The sequence below is a fragment of the Equus caballus genome, chromosome 18 (assembly GCF_041296265.1).
Source record: "Equus caballus isolate H_3958 breed thoroughbred chromosome 18, TB-T2T, whole genome shotgun sequence".
NCBI classification, from domain to species: Eukaryota; Metazoa; Chordata; class Mammalia; order Perissodactyla; family Equidae; genus Equus; species Equus caballus.
In genome coordinates this window covers 13604605-13619631 of record NC_091701.1, presented here as the reverse complement: position 1 = coordinate 13619631, position 15027 = coordinate 13604605, and the positions used below count along the sequence as shown (strand labels likewise).

The window sequence follows — 15027 nt, the reverse complement described above, 5'->3', positions numbered from 1 at the left end:
CTTTCCAATGGTTCTATAAAACAGACACTTTAGACAGGGTCCCATTCATTACCTGCCATATTCCAAAAGTGTAGCATGGATTCGAGATTCTTCATCAAGCAGCTCCTCTGCTCCCTGCTGGCGTTTGTATTTCCGACGGGGCTTGTAAACATCCTAAGAAGTGGAGGAGACAGGGCAGTTACTGCCTGTGAGAAGGCTCCCCTCCTGAGCTGGCTGCCAGATGCGTCCAGTCAGGCAGGGAGCGAGTCCTTCCCCATCATGGCGAGCGCGCAGCTCTCCTGCGGGTCCACAGGGCGCACTCAGGGTCACTGCCTTCAAGGAGTCTGCTCCTTTGACTTCCGTACAGGTAGAAGTATTTCCATCCAATCTATTGTGTGCCAACTTTGTTTCAACTTGATGGGTTTTTTTGGTCCTATGACATATTCATATTTTATGTAGTCAAAGATATTAATCATTTTTTATCTTACTTCCTATCCTAGGGATTGTGAAAAAAATTCTGGTATCTTACTTTTGTAATTTAGATTTAGCTCTTTCATCCATCCAGGTTTTCTTTTTTTTGGTACAGTGAAATGTAGGGATATTTTTTCAGAATGGAAAATTAAGAATCCCAGCATTATCACTGTAATAGTCATTCTTCCCTGATTTGAAATGGCATGCATATTTAACATAGGCCAATATTATCCTCTTCAATTGCTCTTGCTTTATGAGTCTCTATCATGTCTCCACTGTCCTTTTTCAAATTTCCTGACTATTCTTACACATTTTCTCTTCCAAATGAATCACAGCATCAGCTTGTCAAGTTCATTATGGAAAGCTATTGTTTTGATTAGTATCACCTCTAATTTATAGGTTTCTTCGGGAAGAACCAACATCTTTATAATATTGAGTGTTGCACTGAGAAACAAGGTTTCTCTCTCTATTGAAATCTTTTTTATTCCTTAATAAAATTTTCCAGAAAAAACACAAATTTTGCACAGTCACTACATATCCAGACCTTTCCACCACCCAGAGTGGCAAACCAGTTCAACAATCACAGACATATATATGTTAACGCAGAATCCTTAAAAAAAAGTCCTGAAATGGCAAAGGAGATGTCAATTCTTAGGCTCTAATACAAGAAAAGGAGAGTGGATACAAATCCTTCAGAGATACATATCATGTTGTATAAAAGTGTTTCGAGGTTTATCCTCAAAAAAATGTATGAAAACATAAAATGCGCTATAAATTTTCACTGACTTTTTAAATTACTAGAGTGTGATTTAGTTATAAATGCAGAAGAAAATATAGATCTATTTTGTGTAGGCCACCTTCTGAAACTATATATCTACATATATATCTACATATACATCTCTTTTATATATATATCTTTTCTCTTTCTCTCTCTCCCTATCTTCTAAACAAACCATACGGCATGTAACAGGTGCTCAATTAATGTTGGTCTTCACCTCCAGATAACCTGGTTTGTCATTCTACCCCAAATAAATGTCCTTGTTGACTGCCAAGCTAGCAGTCAAATAATACCTTAGTAATATTTTCTCAAGGCTCTGGGTACAACTAGGCAGCTGTTTACACAACCAAGGTATTCCATTTCTTTCTGGACCTTTTCTTCTCCACCACAGAGTTCAACACATCTAATCTTTACCCGGACAACACCAAGACAAGTGTTATTGTTAGGCTTCTCCAGATTGTGGCATTTTTATTCAAATAAGAATTGTTCCCCCCTTGATAATTCTAGTTAATTTTATTATTTTACTTTTTATTATGAAAAGTTTCAAACATACAGAAAAACATTTGTTCTACAACACATACTACAGAATCTCAACAATTTTGTAGAAAACGAATGGAAAAGAGTCTGGGATGATGCTGAAGGTTGTTCTTATAATTGCTGCCACAAACATTCCCTAGTTTGCTGCTAGTGTCTACATGAACAGGAAACTATAAATAACATAAAACAGATTTATAGGGAAAGGAAAATATAATTAACCCATATGATGTCACTTACTGTGTATGGTTTAATTTCCATTGAGCTCGACTACTGTAGCAGTGCCATATAATTGAGCTTAACTGCTATCTTCCTTAGTTACCACAGTCAATGAGCTAAGACAGGAAACTGGATTCTCCCAAAGAAGACTGACTCCAAAACGAGAGCATACTGACACCAACAGCTACCAAGACCTTCCATTCTGGCAAACAATGACAACGTTGGCCTTTATGTAATCACTCCTTATACTTTAAAGCACCCCATATGCACCTCACCTTTTGCATTTTATAATTACTCTATGAAGTACAGGCAAGGCAGATGCTGTTACCTCCACGTTACTACTGAAGAAGCAGAGATTAAATAATTTGTCCAGGATCTCTAGAATAGTATCAAGCATAGCCCTAGGTACCCTGGCTGCCAGTCCCAAGGTTTTTCCACTACACTAACTTGCCTCTGGTGGGCATTCTAGTCCCCCACCAGCCATTTCCGCTGAGCCCCCTCACAAGACTCACTGCACAAGGTGAGGCTGCCACATGGATCGTTACAAGGGTTTGCTTAGGGACCTAAATGTTATAGAGGTTTCCAGGCCAACTGTAAAAGAACTACTGCCGAGTCACCCTTCGAAGCAATAGGAGGCAGGAACACTGATGTCTAGTCCCATCTCTGCCACTAACTAGCTCTATGACCTTGGGAAAGGCAGCTCCTCTCATTGGGCCTATTTCTTCATCTGTAAAATGAAGGTTGGACTAACAGATCTTGAAGGATACTCCCAGTCTCTCATTCTTCATGTTCTTTTGATCCTGCAAAGATACTGATGTGGTAACATAATTCCATCAATAATTTAAAGTCTGTGATTAATTAAAAAAATGCTTTACACTTGATTGTGTTTTTAAAAAAGAAACAGAATCAACTTATCTTTTGCCATTGATAGTGGGAGCAATGGTAATGGCAAGCATTTATTGAACGCTGGGTCTGTGCCAGGTGTACACTGCTCTCTATGTGCTGCTCATTTGATCCTCACACCTACGAAGGTAGCTATCCTTGTTTTCCTTGTACAGATGATGAAACAGGCACAGAGAGGTTAGACAGCTTGCCCGTGGGGACAAAGGCGGTAAATGATAGAGGCAGGATCACTCCAGAACTGGGACTCTGCAAGGTGTTTGATACCCCAACTTTGACCACACGTCATGGTGGGTTCTGATCATTTGTCTCAGTAGATGCTAAAGGACACATGCATGGGATTAAAAAATTAAGGGGAGTCCTTTGTGAAGCAGAGATTCTTGCACTGTGAGAGTCACACATCTCTATTTAGCAGGTTCACCGGTGAGAGCAACTCCTCTGAATCACATCCAAACACCACGGTGAGGGAGTAGCAGAGCACAGCGCCACGGCAGTGTCTGTGGCAAAGCCCTGACTGCTGCCCCTCACAACTCCTTTATGACCTAAAGGAGCAGGCAGTGAAACAGTCACTACAAACTGGGCATCCTACACTCCAAAGCTCCAGTGGGCCAGACCACACCCAACCCGGCAGGAAGCCACACTCCTGAGTTGCCTCCACTGACCTTAACAGCTCACTGTCACAGGGCTCAACAGGCCAAACCCATAACAGACACACCTCAGCCCGTGAGCCCCGTGAACAAACTGGCTTCCACCTAAAGGGGCTCCACAGACGTTTCCACCACCAAGGGCAAAGTCCTGAAAGATCCCATGAGAAAAAGTTATAACTGAGACAAATACATTTGTTTGCTTTTTCATTCTCACATTAATAAAACAACAACAAACAGAACAAAGCCCCTGGGGACTGAGTGAAGGAAATGATGAGAGATGGACGGACGGCGATCATTTCTGAAGAGAGGAACATGTCTATAGACAGGAAAGTTAGCTGGGGAGGCAGACTTCTCCAGACACCCCAAGCCTTAATTCTTTTCTCTTCTCTTTTACATGAGCCCTGCAGGCATGTCTTCTGCTCTGAGGTCCAGCACAAGTCCCGCCTCGGGTCTCCTTGAGTCTGTACCAAACAGTATAACTTAGTAAATAAGAATCAGGTCACTGCATTATATATATGAGCCACAGACGGCTTCTGGATGTTGGCTCCTAGGTTTATTTCTTCACAGCAGTCTGAGACCTGTTGGCTCAAAAGCCTGCCAGTGCCAAACTCAAATTTTTACACAGCCAATTGTCTTAAACATGGCCCAAATAAGCAGACTCTTAGCCACTTACAGTCTGGGTACATTGCATACTCTGTGAAACTGCACCTAGCACGTGCTAACCATGCAGGATAAGTCCTGGGTCAATAAAGAACCCAAGCCCTTCAGACACCTCTAACCCAGAGACTTCCCTTTGTGCTGCTGGGCAATATCACCTAGACACTGAAACTTCCTCTGTGATACCCCCTGGGTGAGTCCCTTCTTCTCTTCCCCTTCTGGATGGTGGCCCCTGTGCCTAAGCCTCTGGATGGCCACATGTTGTGAGAGACTCCCTCACCGCGCATGCAAACCTGTCAAAGCACAGCCCAAATAAAGCTTGTGTGCGCTACTGCCACCTTGTGGTCCCCAAACCCCGAATCTCTTACTGGAATGTCCCTGCTTTTACTCCAGCTCCTGGAATGTGGTCTGGCACACAGTGAGTGCTCAATTACTATTACCGAATGGGAGCCTGGCCCCGTGGCCGAAAAGTTAAGTTCGCGTGCTCTGCTTCATTGGCCCAGGTTTTGCTGGTTCGGGTCTTGGGTGCGGCCCTAGCACTGCTCATCAAGCCGTGCTGAGGTGGCGTCCTACACAGCAGAACCAGAATGACCTACAACTAGAATGTACAACTATGTACTGGGGGGCTTTGGCGAGAAGAAGAAGAAGAAGAAAAGACTGGCAACAGATGTTAGCTCAGATGTCAATCTTAAAACATATATATTATTGAATGAATACATGGGGTCAGACAGATAAGGTTTTAGTCCCTGCTCCAATACTCACTACCTGTCTGATTTAGGGCGAGTTATTTTAACCTCTGGTTTTCTATCTGTAAAACAGGTATAAGTAAAGTTATTGTGAGGATTAATCAATCAATATATTTAACGGTATCTGACAAATAATAAAGGATAAGACATATATTTTTTGCATATTTTTATCAGACATCTGCTGAATGAAGAGGCCCTCCTCACAGAATGCCCTACGGAAGAACACACCGGAGTAGTAATTTTAAATGACATGGTGTCTTAGATGATCCAGTAAGTTCAGCAATGCATTTCCTTTCAACTAGACTGGAAGCTCTAAAAAGTCTTGTTTTTTCCTGTCCCCTCTATTCTCATACACAATTCTAAACATTACCAAAAAATGCTCAATAAATAATAAATGAATATATCTTTTGGGGTTTTGGGTCAAAATTCACAGGTACTCTCTACTCAAGGTTAAGAGAGAGTAATAGACTTTGCTGCACAGGACAGAGACTTCATGAACATGGAAGGCTGACAGCTCAAAAAGGAGGAAGTAAGCTATACAGCAGCACACTGAGACAAATGAGCGATTATTATTATGATGCAAAAGTGGAAGGTGGTAAGGGGAGGCTTGTCCTGGGTGGCAACAATTTCATTTTCTTACGTCCTTTGAAAAATACCACCTCTTATGAAGGAAGCCTTCTGCAAAGCAGCTAGCCATTCTGTGAAAAGGAGGTATGGAGAGGACAAGAAAGTAATGTGAAAATTAATAAACAGAAACTTCATTTACAATGGAGTCAGGAGGCCAGAAGAGGAAGCTCTCATGCCCTATAATGATGGCAAAGCCCAAGTGAAGAAGACCAGCTCTTCTTGCCCAGCAAAAGCTCAGCCAGTGAGACACTGTCACAACTCGGCCCATGGAACGCCAGTACACTGTGAACTCTCAATTCCTCCAACAGACTCTTTGTTTACAACAGCCCTCCCCACTTCCTCTTCTCCTCTATGAACGAGTTCCTCCTCCCTTTGTTGCTCTGAACTTGCAAGGGGCTCACTATGGTTGTGGATCCTGAATTGCAATTCTCTGTTGATCCTGAATCATTTCATTGGAACTGTGCTGTTCAGGCTTCGGCCCCATTCCTTTGGAACTGGGCTGTTCAAGTGGAACTGGGCTGTTTAGCCTTTGGATTAGGATGTTCCACTGGAACTGTGCTTTTGGCCTTCAAGCTGACCCCCGCCACTCCCCACCCCCCCGTCCCGGATTAAGCTGTTCTCTTAGAATTGTGCTGGTATTAAACCTGCAGGCTGTTTAGGCTGTTTGAACATATTTTGAGGCCCCCTGTGTTGCACAGGGACCCTGGCTGATTTTATATTTAAAAACCATAGTTCTGAGCCAGCCCTGATGACCTAGTGGTTAAAGTTCAGCGCTCACCACTGCAGCGGCCTGGGTTCACTTCCCAGTTGCAGAACCACACCATCCGTCTGTCAGTTGCCATGCTGTGTTGGCGACTCACACAGAAGAACCAGAAAGACTTACAACTAGAGTATACAACTATATACTGGGACTTTGGGGAGGGAAAAAAAGAGGAATATTGGCAACAGATGTTAGCTCAGGGTGAATCTTTCCCTGCCAAAAAAAATAATAATTCAAAGATAATCAAGTTTACAAAAAAAATTAAAAGAAACCAAAACGTAAGATTGCCCTCATATGCCATATTTAAAAACAATAACAATGACAACAACAACAAAAAAATAGTCCTCACTCATTCACGTCTCTAACTAAATAGATCAACTTAACCAAAGGTAATTTAGAACACCAATGGCAATTATAGGGAACTTTTGAACTCTCCAAACTTACTTTTTTAAAAACCAAATCAGACAACCATAACTCCATAATTTCCCAAACTGAATGCAATACCTATTTTGAATGGTATTTTGAGGCTTCCAAACATTATCACAAGGCTAAAATTGCCTCTTTGCAAAATAAAAATTTAAGATTAAATGAGGCAAACAAATGATTAAAGAAAGATAAAATGGCTTCCCAAACTTGACATTCCTCTTTCCCGGCTTCTTTGTCTCAGGCTCTGCCAAGGGCCAAGCATGGAAATTTGTCCAGGACTTCCAAGCAATAAACAACATTGTTATCCCTTAACATCCTGTTGCTCCTAACCTTCATATGCTACTAACACCCATTCTCAGTGGAAGTAAATCCTTTATGTAACTGATTTATGCACTGTGTTCTTAGTGTCTTCTGGTTGATGAAGCTAGCTGGTACCTTTTTGCCTTTACTTGGGAAGGAAAACAACTCACCTGTACAGTAACACCTCAGGATTTTACTGAGAGTCCCCATTTCTCACGAATCCTGAAAGCTGATCTGGACGATAGAAAGTTCCCTAGGGGTTCTACTTTGCTGCAATATGTGGGCCATCTGCTTCTTTGCTCATCTTCCCTTGCCTCCTCACAGGAAGACAGCATCCAATCACTAAAGCTTTTAGCCTTTAAGGGACACAAGTCACTAACGAAAAATTGTAGTTTGCCCAAACCCAGGTTTGATATTTAGGGCATCTGATATCAGAACAAGGCCACACCTAGATCCAGATAGGCTTCATAGTGTCCTGTTTCCAAAACCCAAAACTAAGCACCAACTGTGAGGTTTTCTTGGGTTAGTTGGCTACTGCCAAAATTGGATTCCAAATTTCTCTCTTATGGCCAAACCTCTGTATGTTTTACTAAAGAAAAATCCCAACCCAATTTTATGGGAAGACTAGGATGACATAGGCTTTAAGGCGTAAAGGAGAGTTTAACGAAAGGACCTGCCCTTGGACATCCCAACTATCAGATTCCCTTTTTCCTTTTTGTATATGAATAGAAAGGGAATGCCCCTGGGGTACTCACATGAAGACAGAGAGACCACCATGGACCCATAGGGTATTATAGCCAGCAAGTGGACCTTGTAGCAAGGGGATATCCCCTTGTCTTAGAACCAAAACTGCCACTGCCCTTTAGGTCAAGGCCACCAAGGAAACTGTGGGATCCCCTTCAACTATCTTTGTACCTCATGCAGTAGAAGCCCTCCTGAATTCTCACCACACTCAACATACTTCAGCCAGCTGCCTCATCTCCTATGAAATCCTTTTGGTAACTGCTTCTCATGTAACTCTATCACGTTGTAATTAACGTAACCTGCTACTCTTCTCCCCTCCAGTACCAACAAAGCCCCTCGTGACAATTTAACACCGCCAGATCACCTCCTGACCCCTCATGACGATCTCAGGAAACTCCCCCAAGTAACATCAACTTCTCATGGTTCACTGCTGGTTCTTATTTAAAAGGCGACAATGGCCAACACTGTGCTGGGTATGCTATTGCAACTCCTTTTGATATTGTTCAGGCAGCACCTTTACCTATGGCTTCTTCAGCCCAACAGGTCTAATTATAGGCTATAACACAGGCTTGTACTTTAGCCACGGGCAAAACTGCCAACATTTATACTAATAGTAGACACACTTTCAGAGTAAGCTTATGATTTTGGAATGTGGTGAAAGAAATGGGGCTTGCCTACTTAAAAATGGCCCCTACATTCAGAAATTATTAGATGCTATACTTTTACCTGCTCTTTAGCTATTATCAAGATACCGGGGCATTCTAAACTTGACTCTCTGGAAGCAAAAGAAAATCACCTTGCTGAAACTTCCACAAGGAATACTGCCCTTAAAGGAACCAACAGCAGCCAAGCCTTTGTCATGATCCAAAGTGATATTTCCCCAAACGATAACTTAGCAAAACTGGCTAGAGAAGCCTAACAGTTGACCTCAGAAGAGGAAAAAGAGTGGAAATTCAACAGTTGTTGGTTTGATAAGAGAAGAGAAAGCTCTGGTTCAAACTACATACCAACCCAGTCCTACCACGGACTCCAGAATTCCCCCTCCTAAACAGTGTACATGCATTTAACCACTTGTCTATTGACAAAGTGATAGCATTCATGAATCAATATTGGTGGGGAAATAGAAACAAGGCCACAAGAAATGCATACCTCACTTGTTCCACTTGTCCAAAATATAATCCAGGGAAGCCTGTTTGTATTGTTCCCAGACATTTTAAATGGTCTAACGAACCAGTCGAGGTTTGGCAAATGAATTTCATCCAACTTCCCCTGTCTCATGGATATAAATTTGTTTAATCATGGTCTGTGTTTTCTCACTGCACTGAAGCCTTCCTTTGCAGACAGGCTAATGCCTCTTCTGTAGCTAAGATCCTTTTGGAAAGGAGATCCCACCTGTGGAACTCCTCTGGAACTTCACGATTATCGAGGAACCCACTTTACCTGTCAGGTACTTTGCAACACGGTAAAGGTCTAATAGATGCTAACAAAATGAAGCACGTTCTGGTAGAGCAATCTTTTCACGGTGTGCTCCCGCGAGACCAAGACCTTAAGCATCACACCTTGCAGCCTGGAGATTCCATCTATTAGAAAAGACACCTCCAGAAGGACTCTCTTCAACCTCGCTGGAAAGGCCCCTATCAGGTACTGCTAACTAACCCTTCCTCCCCAAAACTCTTGGAATAGACTCTTGGATTCACGTGACACATCTAAAGAAACCACCAAACCCTGACCAGACCTGCACATCATCTGGTGACTTGAAAGTAAAGATTTCCTGGAATTGAAGCAGATGACATCTGATGAGACAGCTTTCCCAAGATGTCCAGATGAGGCCTGCTGGGAGTTTGTCTGCCAAACCTCTGATGCTGACATAACGCTTCAGATGACCTCCAATGCCTATGATCTTGATAAGATATGGACTTAAGGAAGAAAAAAACCACCCTGAGAGTTCTGCCTCCGATTCCTCCTTGTTACTTGAATGTGACCTCAATAGGTTTCCAGTCTGTGCACTTTCCCTCTGATGTGGGACATGACACCCAGGAAAATTCCTTAGCACCAGGAATAAAGGCCGATAAAATCAGGAAAACCTCTCAATCAGCGATGCTTTCAGAGAAAGGTCTTGATCAAAAGAGAAAAATGTGAAAATTAATAAATAGAAACCTCATTTAAAATGGAGTCAGGAGGCCAGAAGGGGAAGCTCTCACACCCTACAACAACCGTCGAGCCCACGTGGAAGAAGTAAGACTTCCTCTTCTTGTCCAGCCAATGAGAGACTGTCACAGCCAGTGAGAGAGTGTCACAACTCAGCCAATGAAAAGCCAGTACACTGTGAACTCTGAGTTCCTCCAATGGACTCTTTGTTTACATTAGCCCTCCCCACATCCTCTTCCCCTCTATGGAAGAGTTTCTCCTCCCCTTGTTGCTTGGACCTTGCAAGTGGCTCACCATGGTGGCAGATGCCTAACTGCAATTCTCTGTTGATCCCGAATAAACTCATTTTTGCTGGAGAAATAACTGGCTGTCTATTGTTTAAAGTCAACACCAACACATTTCAAAGAAAAAAGCAGAATTACTGGGAATAATCTCCAGGAGAAAGAAAAATAAGGCCTAGACAAAGAGAATATCCCAGGTGATGAGCTCAAAAGTTAAAGTTCACAACAGCCTTTCAGCCTGGTAATCTGGCAAGAGGTCCTAATAGCTTTAGGCATAACCTCTGACCCACTTCCACTTCATGGAATGTATCCTAAGTAAATAATTAAAGATAAAAGAAAAAATTTAGCCATGAGGATGTCCTACATAATAGCCAAAAGAAAAAAAAAAGATACAAACTAAGCTAGTTAATTAGTACCACACAATGAATGCTCTACAGCCACTAAAAATGATCACAGCCACTACAGCTATGGAGGTATATTTACTGGCATGGAAAGGTATCTTCAATTACATTGTTAAGCAAAATGAGCAAACAACAAAACAGAATATACACTATAATACCATTTTTTCCGCTAATTCTCTATATTGATAGCTGTAACTCTGTATTTCATGCTTGGAATAGAAGTGATTATTCCTGGCTGGTGGTGTCATGGGTGATTCAGTCTTTGTACTTTTCCTCCAATTTCTAGTTTTTTATCATTATTACTAGAGTCCCAGTACAAAAGAAAAACAAGCTTTTTTAAAACAAAAAGTCATGCACCAAAAAAAAAGCCGGGGCTACATAACCAAGGATGAATGCAAAGACTGGAACAGTCCTATAAGGATGGCTAAAGATAAGAATAAGCTAAATACTTTGAAAAACATTAAAATGTTTAATATTGATTTTTTTTAAAGAGGTCATATCTAAACAAGAGTAAGGAAAAGCCTACTGGTTGAGGCACAACAGTATCACGCTACTAGATGAAAAAAGAAGACAACACAACAATCTCCACTTAGCATCTATTGTCCAGCTGGACAAGGGGTCTTCAAATAGGAAAAGTCACAGGAATTGGCCCCACAAGGAACCGAAGTGGTGGTGGGAGAGCACCCAACCACTCTGGATGCGTCTGAGTCTCTGGGACCCAGAGGAATAATTGCCCAGAGTCTGGAAATGTCAAGAACATTACTACAAAATTGTGGCCAGCAATACGTGAGAAATCAGAGACCAGGTGAAGAGGGAGAAAACTGGAAAAAGCACCAACATCTGTTGTATTTGAGGAGTCAGATATAAAATCAAACTCTGGCTGCCTCTTCCTAGCTCTGCAACTATGTAGGCATTTTACTAACCTTTCTGAGCTTCAACTTACTGATTTCTAAAATGAAAATAATAACATATAACTCCCTGAGTGTTGGTGAGGAGTCAATGAAATAACATGTATAAAATGCCTAATTAGGTGCCATGCACCTAGGAGGCAGTCAGTCAATAAATAGCAGCTAGAGACATTTTTTTTTTTTGAGGAAGATTAGTCCTCAGCTAACTGCTGCCAATCCTCCTCTTTTTGCTGGGGAACACTGGCCCTGAGCTAACACCTGTGCCTATCTTCCTCTACTTTCTATGTGGGACGCCTATCACAGCATGGCTTGCCAAGTGGTGCTATGTCCGCACACAGGATCCAAACCAGCGAACCCTAGGCCGCCAAAGCACAACGTGCAAACTTAACTGCTGCGCCACCAGGCCGGCCACTAAATACATATTTTATTAGAGGCTGGGTCTAGAAACCAGGCACCTAGATGTTTGGCCATATTTTAATCCTCAATTTACCATTCATAATTTAAATTTGAGATTCCAGATTTGTCAATAAGGAGCAAGTTACAAACACTGATGAGGCATCTGAAGGGCTGTACTGGGAAAAGGCTAGAAGGAGAAGAAAACTCCCTTCAGGGCCTGAGACTGGTGAAGAGCCACAACCCCTGGTCATCTAGGAAGGATTTCATTACCTTTACCAAGGGAAGGATTTTCCTTGGGGACAGTGACAACAAACAACAAACAGCAAGCTGCTCCACTTCTTACACTGATTCACAAGAATAAGCCAGGGACACGCAGTGCAGCCCTGGAGTCTCTTGCAAGCTTCTGGGACTCTTATTTCCAGGCTGCAAGGAAGCACTCGCAAAAGCGAGGGGCAGGAGGGATGGAGGTTAACAGCAATGCAGATCAGTTAAGAAACCTAAGAAGACAGAATCCGGAAGTGAGAAGTATTTTCAGTAGATAGGGAAAGAAGAAAACAAAGCCCAAAGGCCAGGCCTGGCCTTCCATAAAAATTCTTTATCATTCCTACTACAGATGTACTGACAGACAATTGAGGAGTAAGTTCACACATAAAAAGAGAAAAAAACTATGCAATTTGAACTATTATCAAAGACACTTGCAAATATTTTTCCACTTTTGTTTTTCTTGATATTATTTTCTCATTAGCTGCAAACACCGTTTTCTCTGGAAGCTCACAGCATAGTGGTTACAAGAGTTTGCCTGCAGTCTCCACCATCACCAATGTGACCTTGGACAACATACATAGGCTATCTGTGCTTTAGTCTCCTCATCTGTTAAAAAAAAAGAATACTCCTTTGTCCTAGGGTTGCTGTGAGGCTAGATGAGATATATATAAATGCTTAGAACAACGTCTGGGCACCAGATTTTTGTCTTTGTCTCCTTAAATTCTACACAGTTACATTACCAAGCAGAAGATTTTCTTTAAAAACTCCACTATAAATGAGAAGAAGAAATAATGTGTCTCTAGAGGCCTGAAATGTCTGATGGGTACAGAGAGGCCAGTCCCAGTTCCACTGATAGGATGACCGACAGCTATGCTGGCCTTCTATTCTCGCTGATAAGGCTGAAAACCGTAATGTTTTCCCACTCACCACGCACGGCTCAGAGTGAGATTGACACAGGAAGATATTCAATTAAGCATTCATTTAAAAAGTTTACTTTTATTTTCTGTTTTTGAATAGGTGATACACAGACTTGGTATAAAATTCAAATACTACGAGGTTTATAGGGAAAAGAGAATTTCCCTTCCTCTCCCGCCCCAGCTCCCAATTCCCTGTATCAGAGCTATGCTGTCATCTGATTCTCGTATCTTTCCAGAAATGAAGCATCATTTAAAAGAAGAGAAAGCAACAGCATATCCAACCAAATGGTTATTATTTGTAATGACAAATGCTGTTAGGAGGAGTCTTTAATAGCATACAAAAGACTCTATACTGGGGGGCCGGCCCGGTGGCACAGCATTTAAGTTTGCATGTTCCACTTCAGTGGCCTGGGGTTTGCTGGTTTGGATCCCAGTTGAGGACATGGCACCTCTTGGCAAGCCATGCTGTGGTAGGAGTCCCACATATAAAGGAGAGGAAGATGGGCACGGATGTTAGCTCAGGGCCAGTCTTCCTCAGCAAAAAGAGGAGGATTGACAGCAGATGTTAGCTCAGGGCTAATCTTCCCCCCAAAAAAAAACAAAAACAAAAACAAAAAACTCCATATTGGTAAGTGAAAAAAACTACAAAATTATATTTAAAGCATAATTCTATAAAAATGCACATTAAAAATATGAAAGAAACATGTCCAACCATCAGAAGTGGCTGCTTCAGTGTTGTGAAATTAAGGTTGAGTTTTTCCCTTGTATCTGTCAGCATTTTTTAAAAAAAAACTTTAAGGATATTCTAAACTGAACACCTATTTCATAACCAGGAAAAAAGTTACTCTGCTGTCATAGCATGTCCTCTTCTTTTTGTTACTTAATACTGCCACCAAACTTAAAATTGCATCTGGCTTCAGAGCCTAATCATCTTAAAGGTTTTCCACTCTTCCTATTTCCAAAATGGAACAGGGGGAAAAATATGTATGACTACTATAAAGCGACAAAGACTTTTTTTGTTTTAAACAAGCACTTTATGTCTTTTATCATCAAACGACTGTTACCCTTTTCAGAATAATCACTTTGGGAGACCACACACTTATTCTTAAAGTAAAAAACAGGCAAAACAGCATGATGTATTATTTTCGGAAGAAAGAGAATTTGCACCTTGGCACTGAGGCTCCACTCCCATCAGTTCAGGTAGGAAGGCTGGGGGGTGAGTGGGGGCGGGCTGACCAGGTTCCGCTGGGCTCTGGCCCAGAGTGTTCTGACACGGCCCGAAGCTCCTCCACCCCTTGTGCTAAAGAAGTGGGCACACGCATACAGATTCCCAGAGGTTACAACAGACTGCGCATGGTGACAGAGGCCATCCCAGACTATTCCACAGAAAATATTCTTTCTCCAAAGCCACCATGGGGGCAGCAACCTCAATCTACCCTCTGGAGGTTGGCATTTCCTCTTTGGAGCTACTCAAAGTTTATACCTGCACTGGGACAAACAAGGAAGGGCTACGAGTTTGGAATATTTCTCCCTTGAAACCGAAACTAAGAAAAACACTGTGCAGTGGTCATGGCAAGTTCTCCCCGTGAACGCCAGGTCCAGACAGTGGGCACATAAGGCAGGGCTTCCCTCACCCCAACCTGAGGCCAGCTCCTGGGCAGCCCCAGCAGACGAAGCCTCAGGGAGCAGGGCGTTTATGACTAAACCAAAGGGCTATCTGGAGGCTGTGAACCTACGTTCTTCTCTTACACAGGGACTTGGACAGGGGAACTTACTGAGAGGTCAACAACAGTCTTGACGGCCTTTTCTTTTCTCTTGAGGAAGTCATCATCCTGTAAGACAAAACAAGGAATAAACAAATCTTGGGCGAAGACTGAAACGCACTGGACTGCTCAGACGTCGGCCCTATAAACCGACTTCCCGT

General features: G+C 42.3%; 1 protein-coding gene across 8 annotated transcripts in view; it reads right to left on the bottom strand.

The window, feature by feature from the left end:
* LOC102148719 (coiled-coil domain-containing protein 93) overlaps positions 1-15027 on the bottom strand; it is a 55438-nt gene that overhangs the window by 3370 nt on the left and 37041 nt on the right. For all 8 annotated transcript variants that reach the window (XR_011428169.1, XM_070240717.1, XM_070240720.1 and 5 more), the window contains 2 exons: positions 14879-14935; positions 53-153 (listed from right to left, as the gene is read on the bottom strand). Coding sequence is in view for 7 of the 8 variants with exons in the window: in XM_070240717.1 (XP_070096818.1) it covers positions 53-153; positions 14879-14935 (158 nt within the window). In the remaining variant the exon portion in view is untranslated. The remainder of the gene's footprint in view (positions 1-52; positions 154-14878; positions 14936-15027) is intronic.